This window comes from Glycine soja, chromosome 17 (genome assembly GCF_004193775.1).
Source record: "Glycine soja cultivar W05 chromosome 17, ASM419377v2, whole genome shotgun sequence".
In the NCBI taxonomy this organism is placed as follows: Eukaryota; Viridiplantae; Streptophyta; class Magnoliopsida; order Fabales; family Fabaceae; genus Glycine; species Glycine soja.
Genome location: NC_041018.1, coordinates 1,832,368 through 1,845,106, shown reverse-complemented (window position 1 = coordinate 1,845,106; position 12,739 = coordinate 1,832,368). Strand labels below are relative to the sequence as shown.

Genomic DNA, 12,739 nt, shown 5'->3' with positions numbered 1-12,739 from the left:
AAGTAATCTTTTTAGCATTGGATGGAGTGTGAAGGCTCTGTTAGGATTTTGAGCGAATATTACAATGTAATATAAGAATTACACAAGAAAATATATTTATATGAAAAAATGATTGTATATTACATTTTTGTTTGAATCGTAGTCTTTTTACAAAATATATTTTGAACCAAAAAACATAATTATTAAAGATTTATGATTTAAATAATAGAGCCGACACCGAAAGAGCGATTTTTGGTCCAGAAGGATTTTTTTGAAGACTTTCCTTTTCCCATCATCAATGCTCCTTCTTTTGGACCCTTTCTTTTCCCTCCTTCTCCTTCACCAACCATTTTTAGGCTTCTCTCTTCCCCCGATCGCTACTCTTTTTCTTCTGGACAATTATTGCTTCCGTCCTCCTGATTCAATTTGGAATTCTGCCTTTGACTGCAGATTTCGGTGGGTTTTAGGTTAGCAACATGTCAATGAGTGAGCGGAAGACTATTGACCTAGAACAGGGATGGGATTTCATGCAGAAGGGCATCACCAAGCTCAAGAACATTCTAGAAGGCTTGCCCGAGCCTCAATTCAGCTCCGAGGACTACATGATGCTTTACACGTATTCATCTCTATACTCTTTGCTCTTTTTTTTTTTTTGTTTTTCTTTGAGATCTTTCTCTCTTTCTTTCTTTCTTTTAATTTCTATATCCCAGCACTTTTTTCCTTGATTCGTGTTGCAGGACCATCTACAACATGTGCACTCAAAAGCCTCCTCATGACTATTCCCAACAACTTTATGACAAGTATAAGGAGTCTTTTGAAGAGTACATCGTATCGACGGTTAGTAACACTCTCATTTGGAGTATCTTAAGATTATCTCTTTAAATGAACTTGGAATTATTTATGTGTGACATATTATTTGGTTATCCCTACACTACTTGCTTACAAGTTTAGTACAATTTGGAGTATCATATCTAATAACGTGCGTTGATATTGGCATAGGTTGCATAAGCACAACTTATTTCTTTTAGCACATTTCTGGGACTTTGACACATCTTTCATTTTTAGGAAAATGAATCATATAGTTCTTATGAGGTAAGGTAGCTCTAAAAGATTCAAAACTACTATAAAATGTAGTTTGATCAGTTTACCTAATTCATGCAACACTACCCATTGAATCATGTTTTGAAACATTTTATCCTAAAACTGAGAATTATGAAATGAGTATAGGAAATACACAGTGACTGACTGAAGCATGTCTGAGTGACAAATACTTGTTATGGAAACACCACCAATCATGCATCCAGTTTTTTAATAGCTGAAAGCAGAATCAAATGAAAGAAATAATATTACTTCTTTATTTATATTAAAAAAATATTTTTAAGAGGAATTCCTTGTACGGTTAAGTTTCATTAGGATGTTTTACAGATATGGGATTGAAAGGAAAGGGAATAAAATTGGAGTTGACAGGGACGGAATGAAAAAAACAAATTGTCTTTCTCATGTTTAGCTTATTAATACGGGAAGAAATCAAGATAAGGGCTTGTATTTGTAAAATTTTAATCACCTTACCCCATAGTTGTCAGTTGCCCACAATAGGGCCAATATAGCGGCATTACAGCTTTGAGCCGCATCATGGAAGCCCGTCTTGTCGTAGCTTGCTGTTGCTCCTAGAGTGGCACAAATCATGGTTGCTATTGCATCAGAAACAAAAACCCCATTTTTGGCTCCTCAAATGATGTTTGGTGCATTGCTGTTTAAGGGGGGAATCTTGAAAATCAATTCTATTCACTGTAAAATTGATTTTAAGAATCCAAAATGTTACCCAAACACAGCCAGTGACTGCAACTTCGTTTTTGTTCCCGCAAATGGGATTTCTTGTCTATCATCCAACCAGGTTATTATCTACATGTTTAATTATAAAATATTTATATTTTCTGTTTGTTTTCAATTAATTTGGTGGATGTACCTTTTATTAATTTTGTTGACTTTTTCTTCTAATGAGATGCTGTCTTGTTTTCCTTTTTCTTTTTCCCCTTTGGGTCCAGGTATTGCCTTCTTTGAGAGAGAAGCACGATGAATTTATGTTGAGAGAACTTGTGAAGAGATGGGCGAACCATAAAATTATGGTTCGGTGGCTTTCTCGGTTCTTTCACTATTTGGATCGGTACTTTATTGCTCGGAGGTCACTTCCGCCCCTTAATGAAGTTGGGTTGACTTGCTTCCGTGATTTGGTAATATTACAATGAACCTTTTGTGATGCCACACTAATTCTTTCAGTTAACTAGTCTTGTACATGTTATAAATAAAGACAAACTTTGTAGTGCTAGTGCAAATTGGATGGCTTTCCAATTATTGTCATTTCATTTAATGTGGCTTCATTAGAAAAATAAATTTATGGGTTTTATTATTTGCAGGTTTACAAGGAACTAAATGGGAAAGTTAGAGATGCAGTTATTTCACTTGTAAGTTTTTCTTCCTTAGTATGCTAGATTTCCCATGTTTACAAATTTAGATCAATTAACAAATCCATTTTTGTTTATAAAGATTGATCAAGAACGGGAGGGAGAGCAGATTGATCGAGCTCTGTTAAAGAATGTATTAGACATATTTGTTGAAATTGGAATGGGGCAAATGGATCACTATGAGAATGATTTTGAAGCCGCCATGCTCAAAGACACTTCTGCTTATTATTCTCGAAAGGCTTCGAATTGGATTCTAGAAGATTCTTGTCCTGATTATATGCTCAAGGTGTGGTTTCTCATTTATGCTTACTGTAACTTGGTTTCTTCATTTACATTACTTTCTGGCCTCTATTTGACCATGTCTTTTATTACAGGCTGAGGAGTGCTTAAAACGGGAGAAAGATAGGGTTGCTCATTACTTGCACTCTAGTAGCGAGCCAAAGTTATTAGAGGTCTGTTATTGACTTTATGATACTATTTCAGCTATTTGGTCTTCTGCCATGCACAGTGGAGTATTGCTAGGCAACTTAAAGATTTTTTTAATGATTATAATGGTTTCTTTTGTTTTTGACTCATTTTATAGTTTCTTAACTTTTCTCATGTTTTCTTTTGTTGTTCTGGAAATTTCTTGTTTAGAAAGTTCAACATGAGTTGTTATCTGTGTATGCAAACCAACTCCTTGAGAAAGAGCACTCTGGATGTCATGCTTTACTTAGAGATGACAAGGTACTCATGAAACTCTATTTACTTGTTATGCGTACAAAATTTTAACCGAGAGTATCTCACCATATGTGCTCCTTTAAATGCTTAGGTTGAAGACTTGTCAAGAATGTTCAGGCTATTCTCTAAAATACCTCGAGGCTTAGATCCTGTTTCCAGTATATTTAAGCAGGTTGGTCATGTTGAACCTATCTTTATGTTTTTTCTCCCTTTTATATATGTCAATGCCAATTTTGGCCTCTTCTGTTCTCCTTGCTTTCTTGCTCACTTGCTTATCTTTCTCTTTTCCCTTTTCCCAGCATGTTACCACTGAAGGTATGGCTTTGGTGAAGCATGCTGAAGATGCAGCTAGCAACAAAAAGGTCTTTTTTTGAACTGGCTATTCTGTAGTTTTGCTTGTTTCTGGTTGAGAGGTTTAATTTCTTGATTGCAGTAATTGAGGAAAGATTAGTATGCACTGGTATTCTTAGTTTTCAATGCATAATCTCTGTATTGAAGTGTTGACATGATTTTGAAGTTGCTTTCCTGACAAAGTGTTGTATTATATGCCTCATTTACTTGTGTTTTTCTTAATGCTCAAGTTGTGAACGATGTCATACTTTGAGAGCAATTTGCTTTTGTTACTGACCTTGTTAATTTGTCCTTTTAAATGAAAATGTCTACAGGCAGAGAAGAAGGATATCGTAGGTCTGCAGGAGCAGGTGATAAAAAAAATAATTTTATTAATTTAACTGCATTTTTTCTTTTATTTGTGGAAATTGAAATTGGTCTTTTGCTTCAGGTTTTTGTTCGCAAGGTGATTGAGCTGCATGACAAGTACCTGGCATATGTGAACGATTGTTTCCAGAATCATACTCTTTTCCACAAGGTTTTGTTTTGAATAGAAAGTAGCTCTACAATTATGGATTGATATGTGTACATGCAAATCTGAATGTTTTGATCATATAGGCTCTTAAAGAGGCTTTTGAGGTCTTTTGCAACAAAGGTGTTGCTGGAAGTTCAAGCGCAGAACTGCTTGCCTCCTTCTGTGATAACATTCTTAAGAAAGGAGGAAGTGAAAAATTAAGTGATGAAGCAATTGAAGAAACTCTTGAAAAGGTCTGCATTATTCTTGATGTGTTCCACATATACTTCTATAAACATGATTGATGTGTACAGTTTTGACTTTTGAATTTGGGATTTGTTTTGGTCTATCTGCAGGTGGTCAAGCTGCTTGCCTATATTAGTGACAAAGACTTGTTTGCTGAATTTTATAGGTAAGATAAAGAGGAAGAAAATTTGTATGATGAATACTAGGTTGGATATGCTTGTCAAAAAAGGAATTTATATTGCTTGGCTGGTGCTTCAATCTTTATCTTCCACTGTGTTGTAAAAATTACTTCCACTAATCCTTGGTTGTTTCTGACAATTAAATGTGCTTTGTTGCATGTGTTTTCCTTAGTTTTAGAGATACAATACCAATAATGGGCCTTCATTATTTTGGGAGAGTTGGTCCTTGGTATAATATCAGAGTCCTGTATGATCAAATGGTTAGGAGTCAATCCTTGTCATCCCTATTGCTCTAGTTGAATCTTGGCATTGCCCATGTTTCAAGCCGAAAATGCTTACTTATGCTGGCATGTTACAAGATATAAAACTAATATTTGGTCTTTACCTAACACTTTAAGCGATAGGGAGAATTGGTCCTTTAATTCATGTTTACTAGAAAGTGGGATAAATATTTTTGGAAAAGCTTAAAAATCGAGATGAATGGGTAGCTAAACTGAAATTGATAATGGTGGGGTAAAATACGGAAATGAAGAGATAAAATGGAGTGCAGTTATTTCAAAAAGAAAATTTCTTTTTTTTTGTATTTACTTTTATGCCTCTAGACCTTTTATCAGTTTATCTAAATGACATTGTAACATGTTTACTTCTTGCTTGGTTGCTTTCAGGAAGAAGCTTGCTCGAAGGCTTCTCTTTGACAAGAGTGCCAATGATGATCACGAGCGAAGTATTTTGACAAAATTGAAGCAACAATGTGGTGGACAGTTTACCTCAAAGATGGAAGGAATGGTCAGCCATTTCTAATCTTCGTAAACAGAAGCTGATATGCTATATTCAACTTTTTTGGTTGGTTGATAAAAGAAAATTTAAATGCTTTTGCTTTGGTACCAGGTTACAGATTTGACACTGGCAAAGGAGAATCAAACTAGCTTTGAGGAGTATTTAAGCAATAATCCCAATGCAGACCCTGGCATAGACTTGACAGTTACAGTTCTGACTACTGGCTTCTGGCCTAGTTACAAATCTTTTGATCTCAATCTTCCTGCAGAAATGGTAATCTGGATCTTCTTGATATAAAAATCTTACATTTGGTGCCCAGTGTTTGATTCTACTTAACCTAGATTTTGTAGACTTCGGTTATAACTAATACCTTTCTCTTATTCCTTTTTTTTAGATAAGGTGTGTTGAAGTTTTCAAAGAATTTTATCAAACTAAAACGAAGCACAGAAAACTTACATGGATTTATTCCTTGGGTACGTGTAATATAAGTGGGAAATTTGACCCAAAAACCGTGGAGCTGATTGTTACAACCTACCAGGTAATATTACTTACTTGCTTTACTTATCTGTAATTATGTAAATGTTATGCCCTCACTTGTTCATTTTTTACATTTGTGATCTCCATGGATTCTTGTACACATTTCTACTGACCTAGTGTCTCTTTTTTAATAGGCTTCAGCATTACTGCTTTTTAATTCGTCTGATAGACTGAGTTACTCAGAGATAATGACTCAGTTAAACTTATCTGACGATGATGTTATTAGACTGCTCCATTCCTTATCATGTGCCAAGTACAAGATTCTCAACAAGGAGCCAAATACAAAAACAATATTGTCCACTGATTATTTTGAATTTAATTCCAAATTTACTGACAAAATGAGGAGAATCAAGGTATAATTTTATTTAAATATGTTTTAATCTTTACTCTTTCTATTTGTTCGGCCTTCTCCCTCTCATATTCTATTTACTGACTTTTAAGGGGACTTGACTCATTTTTTATGCAGATTCCTCTTCCTCCTGTGGATGAGAAGAAAAAGGTTATTGAGGATGTTGACAAGGACAGAAGATATGCTATTGATGCCTCAATTGTGCGTATTATGAAGAGTCGTAAAGTTTTGGGCTACCAACAATTAGTCATGGAGTGTGTTGAGCAGTTAGGTCGCATGTTTAAGGTACATATTTGACCATTCTCCTAACATAATCTTATATTTTTCTCTCAATTCTTGATTTTTTTCTTTCATATGGAACGTAATTTTGCAGCCTGACGTCAAGGCTATTAAAAAGCGGATTGAAGATTTGATTTCTCGTGACTACTTGGAAAGAGACAAAGATAATGCTAATATGTTCAAGTACTTGGCTTGACATGATCTAAGTAATTGTGCAAATGAAGTGGTTACTGCAAAATCAAAACAAAAGGATCATGCTTGAACTTGTGCAAAAGAAATGAGTTTTTCCTAAAAATTTTCTTGAAGGAGCTGTGAGTGCTTGTATATTTTGCCTCCATGTAGATGTGTGATCATGTTGGGAAATTGTAATCAATTCCATAATCCAGCTCACTGATACTTTCACCATCTTTTTGGCTTCAATTCCTTCTCGCAACATATTTGATGCCCGTCTGTTATCTGCTTCCCTTCCCTCCCTCCCCCCAGAATTGTGTAAGCGCTCCAAGGAAATTGTATTTTGATTATCAGCTTAGAAATCATCAGGTGAATGGGTATGCCTTTTAAATCTAAACCCAACTGCTACGGCCTATGGATCGACATTATTTGTCTATGAATATATTTCGCGGCGACATCTCTACTCTATATTTGGTAGTGGCTATGCTATTTTAAAACTATTCGAAGATGAGATTATCCCAAGGATTAATTTATGGTATTGCTGCATGAATATAGATCTTTACTATCTCAAGTCATTGTAGTTCATGATTCGTACAAATGCACGTAGACGTCGCTTTTTACGTCATTTTCATCATGTTTATGATTCATTTTTGGTTTAAATAGTTGGATTTATAGTTTTCATGTAGGTAATTTTAGTTTAGTGATACTTGATTGGAACAAATATCATGTCTTAAATCAATAAAAGAGTTCAAAATATTGCTCAAAAATTAAAATATATCACATTGAATGACAACATTCACTCAAATTTAGGAGTTAAAAAGCTAAAATGAGTCTTTTAAAAGATAAATAAAAGACAAAAAGAAAACTAGTAAAAAAATAAAACAATTCTCACAGTTCCAACTTTTAACAGATGAGAAGAATCTTCCATAAATCAATTCACAAACTTCTAATTGAGACTAAATTAGCAATCTGAGAAAAATCATCAGCATATGAAACATGTTGCTCCTGAAACATAATAACAAATTTCTGCAGGGAAAAGTCCTATAAATAAAAAATCTGAATATAAGTTAGCATGAGAAGTTTGGTAGACATGTCGAGTATTTCAAAATTTGCACAAAACAAGGTGGTTGATTTGCCCCAAAATTTGATTAAGAAGTTACGCACTTGATGAAAGCTACGAACAAGGGTTGTTGTCCTTATCATTTTGAAGACTCATTTTTTCCTCGTACAGATTTAACAGATTAGAAGAATCCTCTTTAAAACGTTTTACATACTTTTCCAGGAACAACTTGTCAATCAGAACAAATTGTGTAGTTAAGCTTGCACCCTTTTCTAGCAGACCTTTGAGACAAGAAACTGCACAACTGAAGCCCTTGGAGCAATCCTCTTCTGGAGACTCAATAGAAATTTTTTTACCTGTTCTACCCAAAAACTCATCACTTCATTAATTTTATCACGGGATGACAACAAACAATGAGATAGCCCCTCCTAAATGCTAGAAGAACTTGTTCTTGGAACCATCCCCACTTCTTAAAAGTGTCAATCTTCTCGACCCATTTGGTTTTCCCTACACTGAAAGTTGAAATTGAACGATCGAAACCCATTTGCTTCAATTCATCAACCAGTTAGAAGACTCTATATTGTTCCGTCTCTGGAGCAACAAAGCAATGTTTGAGTGGGTAACTCCATTATCAAGCAACAATTTGATGTTAGGTGTCACACTACCTTCATAAAGTAAATTAGGACTGCGAATCAGAAGATGAATCATTCGCTTGTCAGATTGGAGGAACCCTCTTACAAATTCATATGTTGGGATTATATGAATATCCAAGCTTCTTTCAAGGAAACGAGGGGCAGTGGTGACCATGCGAACAATGTCAAGGGAAGAAGCACCTTTTGAACGTAAAAATTGGAACTTTGGCAACAATGTCTTTTGGGTGTCGCATGAAAGTAGCCGGGGCGCTATTTGGAGGATATGGCATATTTAAGAGTTGGAGAAGCCGTGGTTTCAGAAGAAGGAGAGAACTGAATCGGGCTTGTAGGGCACCACGAAAGAGCGTTGATCGGTTCGGAGGTGGTAGTGCAGAACTCGAATTTGAGAAATTGTTGGAGTTGGACAAAAGAGGGTTCCATTTTAGACTTAGCGCAAACAAAGAGTTCTGTCAACATGATGAGGTTCCTTCCAATTGGAATTATGGCAACTGCATTTCAAACGAATTGGAATCTGATTCTGAGAGAGAAGAAAGAATACATTTTTTTTATGGGTCCGGAATTTCAAGAACTGCAATTAATCATATTTCCGTATCTATGCAAATTCGACGCGATCAAAATCAAACTCATCAATATAAATTTGGGTTCTGCTGACTAATGTTGAAGGAATTAAAAAAATATTTTTATTGTGGAAATCATGGAACACAAAACAAATCATGAATTGTATAATTTTTCTAGTTTAATTAATTGTCCACAATTCTTGTTACTTAGTTTGTGTTCTACTTTATTGAAATTCAGACGAATGGGCATATTTTTCTTTCTTCTAGGTAGTTGTAGTCAAGCTTCATGAGAAAATAAAGTAGTAGTTAAGGGATAACTTCTCTTCTTTCCACATATATTATTTTATTCATATAGTCAGAAATCAAAGTCCTAACATTTGATTAAAGGACTTAAGCTACTAATCGTTTGTGCTATTAATCATTTGTGTCACACAGCTTCTGGGTCGAATGCTCACAATTTAATAATAACTAATAAAGCTTATAAAATGTAATTCTTGATTATCAGTTGGTGGTTACCACAGAAAGAGGATATAAAAACCAGAAAAGAACATAACAGAAAAAATTACTAAAAGAAGACAACATATGCTATGATTAAATTTGTCTACTTCACAATGACAAAAACTAGGAAACTAATTTCGGAGTTTTGTTTAGATTCTGGCAAAGTTGTTCAAGGTCTTTTTCCCCTGTAACCTGCTTTCTGAGACGTGTACAGTGTACTCTCCATGATTGTAGCTTCTAAACCTGCATGGGTTGTTTTCGTCCACGAATTCTGGCATTGGACTTAGCTCTAATTCAGAACTAGGAGCATAAAATGACACAATTGACATGCGATCTTTCTCCTGATGAACCACAGCTCTGTGCTCCACACTCTGGTATCTTCCATTTGTAAGCACCTACATATATAATCACAAAATTAGAATGTGGATATATGAAAAAACTTCAAACATGAAAAAAAAAAGTAGAGAGAAACCACTGGAATGTAAGTAATTAACAATGGATGAGATTGATGTTACGTGAGAGGATATTACAAAATAGAAAAATAATTAAGCAAAAGTATATCTTACTTCTATTGTGTCACCAATGTTTATGACTAGTGCATTTGGAATTGGCAGAACAGGCAACCATGTATTGTCCTTGAGTATTTCTAGTCCCACTGGGCTTCCCCTTGCTTGTTGCAGCACAGTGATGGCACTTGCATCTGAATGGGGACTCAGACCCAAAACAAGATCAGGTCTAGAACAAGGAGGGTAGTAATTCATCCTAATCCCTTGCAATGTCTCACCGAACATCTTCTCAAACACATCCCCCTTCAACCCCAGGCTTAATGCTATGTACTTCAGCATATTCTGGCATAGTTTCTTCACTTCTCTTGAATACTCTTCCACTGCTTCACTGCAATTTTTCTATTTTTAAATTTTTTTTTATAACAAAAATAGTAGTAAACTAGCATATTAGACTTTAAATAATGGATACAATATTTATTTCTCCATCAAATAGATTTTTTTTTTCTTAAAGAAATAGATTTCTAGTTCTTATATTTACCAAAAAGCAGTGTTTTTAGTCCTAACGAAGGACTAAAACTATATCATTTTTAGTAAATGTAATATCAATTTGTAGAGATTAAAACTAAACATTGAAATATGTTGTTGAAAATATATTATAATCTTATTCGACTGCTAATTTGGTTATTACCTGAATCCGGCTGGCCTCTGAGGCCATAGATGTGGAAACCTTACAGTCTCAATTGCAAGACCAAACATGTTGCACCAATCTAACTTCTGGTCCTCCGAGAAAACCAAAGCCTGGCCATAACCTTGAAAAGTACCTGGAATCAATGCATATTTCTGTTTTTCTTCCAAAGGTAACATGAAGAACCCCCTGGTGATCTTCTCTATGCTCTCCAGCAAATCCAGATCAATATCGTGATTAATTATCTAACAAGAAACAACAAACTCAGCACATATCATATATTAAAAAATAAAATAAAAGAAACACAAATTTGGTGGATGATGGAGGTTAATTACTTAATAAGACTCGAGGCAGTTATCAAATAGTGACATAGAAAAGTCTTATTAATTTACCTGAAAAAAACCCCACTCCTCACAAGCAGTTGAAAGCTTCAAAATCTCTTCATGGGTTTCTTCTTTGTTTCCTTTGGTAAGCTTAGAAAAATCAATGATGGGCATGTCATCAGGTGATGGTGAGAGTGAGAGAGGTATGCCATTAAGGTTTGGCCTTTCGGTGACATCTTGCACAAACCTTTCAGGAATTGTATTTGGGTTAATTTTTCTTAGTTCTTGGACATCATCAATGTTGATGGGAGGGTTGGAAACTGGAAGAGTAGCCATGCACGTAGAATTTGGAGGTACAGGGAGTGTTTTACGCTTTAATTTACTGCCACTGACATTTATTATGTATGACTAATAAGACGGTTTAGAATTAGAGGATCTCTTCTATTGTTTTTAAATAATCCAGTGATGATAGAGAGAAAAAAATCCAATCTTTTCGAACTTGTTTTTGAAATTATAGAATTCAAATAGAATTATTTTATCAATTATATCAAGATTTAAAAATCAGATTAAGATTTATTAAAATTATAGTAATTTTTAAAATTCAGTTTATCTAAAAAAATAGAAATATATCTACAAAATACAGTTTACCTTAATTTAAAAATGAGACTAAAAATATCTCATGTTATATTTAACAATTAACTTGTCACTTAATTTTATCATATACTTTTAATTAAGTCAACTACATCTCATGATTTATAAACTTTCAATTTTTTAACTCCTAGTTTACAACCGTAAGACTTTCGATTAGCTAGTTTTTTATTTATTAAACAATATATTTTAGACTAAAATATATTTTTCGTTTTCACGTATAATCATACAAATAAGGAAGAACATATGGCGTCAAGCATGGGTTTTAGCCCCCTCCTTTTCAAATCTAACAAATATATATAATATAATTATATTATATGAATATTAATTATAATTAAAATAATATATATCTAGAAAAGATATTGCACTTCTTTCTTAAAAGGGACGTATGGGAATCAGAAAAATACTTGACAATATACTTGATATTATATTTACTTAAAGACAATATTATTATCTTTTAAAAATATTATATAATCTTAGAATTTTTTTTTGAGAAGATAAGGATAAGCTTAAAACATTTACACAACTACACATTTTCTATTCCAATTACTTGCAATTACTTCATGCAACCCTGCTTTAAATTTCCAATTGTCACATCTCTCTCTCTCTCTCTTTTTTTTTTCACACTCCTTGCTTTGCCAATTTCTTTACGTGCTCTAACACCTGACGTCCCTAACTTTGTTGTGTCATTATTTGCTGCAATTTCTTTAGGTAAGTTATAATGCTTGAGACTTTTTTTTCCTTCAGGTTTCATATTGCTCTTATCAATTTTTCTTCTTTTCTTCTTAACTTTTGGCCGAATTTGTCCAATATTCAACATTGTGACTACCTGCCTCTAATCTTTGTTTAAAGAAAAACAAGGTAAGATTAACATTTTTCCTAATTCTTCTGCTCAGTATTTATTTCTACCAAGATGATAAAAAAAATAGATTTAAGAAGATAAACATATTAATTAATCCCTTTATTTTAGTTTAGACATTATTTTATATTTGTTTTATTCAAAATTCATTATTTTTTGTTGTTGCATGGTCTTGTAAATGAAATTTGTTAACGTTTAGAAATTAGAACATATAATTTTTACTTACATTAAAAATGTATACGGTGTTTAGTTTAGAATTTAAGTTGTTTTTATGTGACAACTAATATATCATTTTTAGCTATAAAAATTGTCAAAAATAAGCTCAAAAATAAAAAGAAAGATGATTTTTTTAGTTGATTGTTGATTAATAAGGATTGCTAAAAATTTTGGTATATATTATATTATTA

The 12,739-nt window shown here is 33.6% G+C and overlaps 2 protein-coding genes across 2 annotated transcripts; one reads left to right on the top strand and one right to left on the bottom strand.

The window, feature by feature from the left end:
* Positions 1-232: 232 nt before the first annotated feature.
* On the top strand, positions 233-7,041 carry LOC114393273 (cullin-1-like). The gene is made up of 19 exons (XM_028354547.1): positions 233-595; positions 717-816; positions 2,025-2,210; positions 2,394-2,441; positions 2,524-2,727; positions 2,816-2,893; positions 3,078-3,167; positions 3,253-3,333; positions 3,461-3,523; positions 3,827-3,862; positions 3,943-4,029; positions 4,110-4,259; positions 4,362-4,417; positions 5,096-5,216; positions 5,319-5,480; positions 5,602-5,745; positions 5,879-6,097; positions 6,211-6,378; positions 6,467-7,041. Exons 1-19 carry the CDS (start codon positions 456-458, stop codon positions 6,566-6,568), a joined length of 2,235 nt encoding a protein of 744 aa, XP_028210348.1. The 5' UTR covers positions 233-455; the 3' UTR covers positions 6,569-7,041.
* A 2,419-nt stretch (positions 7,042-9,460) lies between these two features.
* LOC114393008 (protein SRG1-like) lies at positions 9,461-11,161 on the bottom strand. The gene is made up of 4 exons (XM_028354265.1): positions 10,895-11,161; positions 10,506-10,747; positions 9,878-10,205; positions 9,461-9,706 (listed from the first exon to the last, which is right to left on the bottom strand). Exons 1-4 carry the CDS (start codon positions 11,159-11,161, stop codon positions 9,461-9,463), a joined length of 1,083 nt encoding a protein of 360 aa, XP_028210066.1.
* Between the last annotated feature and the right edge of the window lie 1,578 nt (positions 11,162-12,739).

Coding starts and splice junctions, on each gene's coding strand:
- LOC114393273 (XM_028354547.1), top strand. CDS start 456: ATGTCAATGAGTGAGCGGAAGACTATTGACCTAGAACAGGGATGGGAT. Junction 817..2,024: donor AAGAGTACATCGTATCGACG/GTTAGTAACACT, acceptor CTTTGGGTCCAG/GTATTGCCTTCTTTGAGAGA. Junction 6,098..6,210: donor ACAAAATGAGGAGAATCAAG/GTATAATTTTAT, acceptor TTTTTTATGCAG/ATTCCTCTTCCTCCTGTGGA.
- LOC114393008 (XM_028354265.1), bottom strand. CDS start 11,161: ATGGCTACTCTTCCAGTTTCCAACCCTCCCATCAACATTGATGATGTC. Junction 10,206..10,505: donor CAGAGGCCAGCCGGATTCAG/GTAATAACCAAA, acceptor GAAAAATTGCAG/TGAAGCAGTGGAAGAGTATT. Junction 9,707..9,877: donor ACATTGGTGACACAATAGAA/GTAAGATATACT, acceptor TTATATATGTAG/GTGCTTACAAATGGAAGATA.